At 35.7% G+C, this 1,551-nt stretch overlaps 1 protein-coding gene across 1 annotated transcript in view; it reads right to left on the bottom strand.

The window, feature by feature from the left end:
• The window catches only part of LOC111862833 (THO complex subunit 5 homolog), a 22,180-nt gene continuing 20,629 nt past the window's right edge, over positions 1–1,551 (bottom strand). The window contains exon 15 of the mRNA XM_023848562.2: positions 1–433. Within this exon, the coding sequence (XP_023704330.1) occupies positions 367–433 (67 nt within the window). The 3' untranslated portion in view covers positions 1–366. The remainder of the gene's footprint in view (positions 434–1,551) is intronic.

Raw genomic sequence — 1,551 nt, 5'->3', positions numbered from 1 at the left:
CTTTTAGATCTTACATCCCAGAAGTCATCTTCATAGTCACAGCCATGTGACGCTCAAACCTAAAATATGAAAATGTCCTATATAAAACGTGGATTGCATTCACATACAAAGTTTGCATGGAAGCAATTATGAAATCAGTCACTTTGAAGACTGGCTAATCACGATATTTATCTTTGCAACACTGGGAAAAATTATGGCATTTACGACACAGAATGATCTCATATAGCATGCAAAAACGGTGTGTTTCTTCACTGAGAGTTCTTGAACAATCACCATATCACCATTAAATAGACTGACATGAATAAAATGTTATAACTGAATATTGTGATCATAACTTTAAATGAAAACAACAAGATGAAAGCTGCTTCAGCGATGCGTGAAAATACCACCACCAACTCTGAGATATTTGTAGGGTCTGCTGCGAGTTCTACCCCTGAAAGAATCAAGTTATATTAATTAGTAAGCACTTACTCTGTATGACTGTGAAACTTGGTCATTCACCCTAACAGAGTCTGAGAACAAAATGCTGAGGAGAATATTTGAATTTAATAACAAATAAAGGGAGGACTGAGAAAATTACACAGTGAATCACTTCACAGTTTATACTCTTCACCTAATATTGTGACAATTAAATTAAGGCGACTGAGATGGATAGGGCATGTAGCACACGTGGGAAAATGGAAATACACACAGAATTTGGTCTGGAAACCTTAAACAAAGAGTAAAGAGACAGACTTAGCTTTAAAGGGGAGGACAATAGCAAGAGTGATTTTTGAGAAATGGGGTGTGAAGTGTGGAACAGACTGAAATGGCTCAGGATAAGATCCAATGACAGAATTTTTTAATACCATGATGAACCTTTGGATTTCTGAAGAGGGAATTTCTTACATAACTGTCAACTTATCAAGATTCAGCACAATGAATTAAATAAGTACATAATTTCATATTCTAATGTTTTCTATTATTCTCTGCTCAGGAGGAAGTCAACTGAAAAAAAATCTCAGTTGTTTAACCTTTATCGGACGAACGACATCATGTGATGTCGTTAAAAGTTAGGGCAGCTGGCCGAACGTCATCATATGATGTCGCGGATTCCACGCGTGTAAGGTTTTTTTTAATATTATATTAAAAATATAAATTGTTGTTCTATTTACATGATTTTTGGTCACCACCTTTATAAGGAGACAGCCTTCGTTCCTGCATGATCTAATGTAATCTAGGGACGTCATATGACGTTAAAAGTAAGGACAAATTTAAGAACGACATCATATGATGTCGCGCATTCCACGCGTGTAAAGATTTTTTTTAAATTAAATTTAAAATATAAATTGTTCTTCTATTTACATAATTTTTGGTCACAACCTTTATAAGGTGACAGCCTTCCCTCGTGCGTGATCTAATGTAATCTACAGACGTCATATGGCCGAACGACCTCATATGATTTCGCGCATTGCACCCGTGTAAAGATTTTTTTAAAATTAAATTTTTGCTCTACTTACGTGATATATGTTCACCATCTTCATGAGGAAACAACCTTCCCCCCTGCGTCAT

Source organism: Cryptotermes secundus, unplaced genomic scaffold, assembly GCF_002891405.2.
Source record: "Cryptotermes secundus unplaced genomic scaffold, Csec_1.0 scaffold1105, whole genome shotgun sequence".
Classification (NCBI taxonomy): Eukaryota; Metazoa; Arthropoda; class Insecta; order Blattodea; family Kalotermitidae; genus Cryptotermes; species Cryptotermes secundus.
The sequence above is the reverse complement of the archived record's forward strand: the minus strand, read 5'-3'. Positions and strand labels throughout refer to the sequence as shown.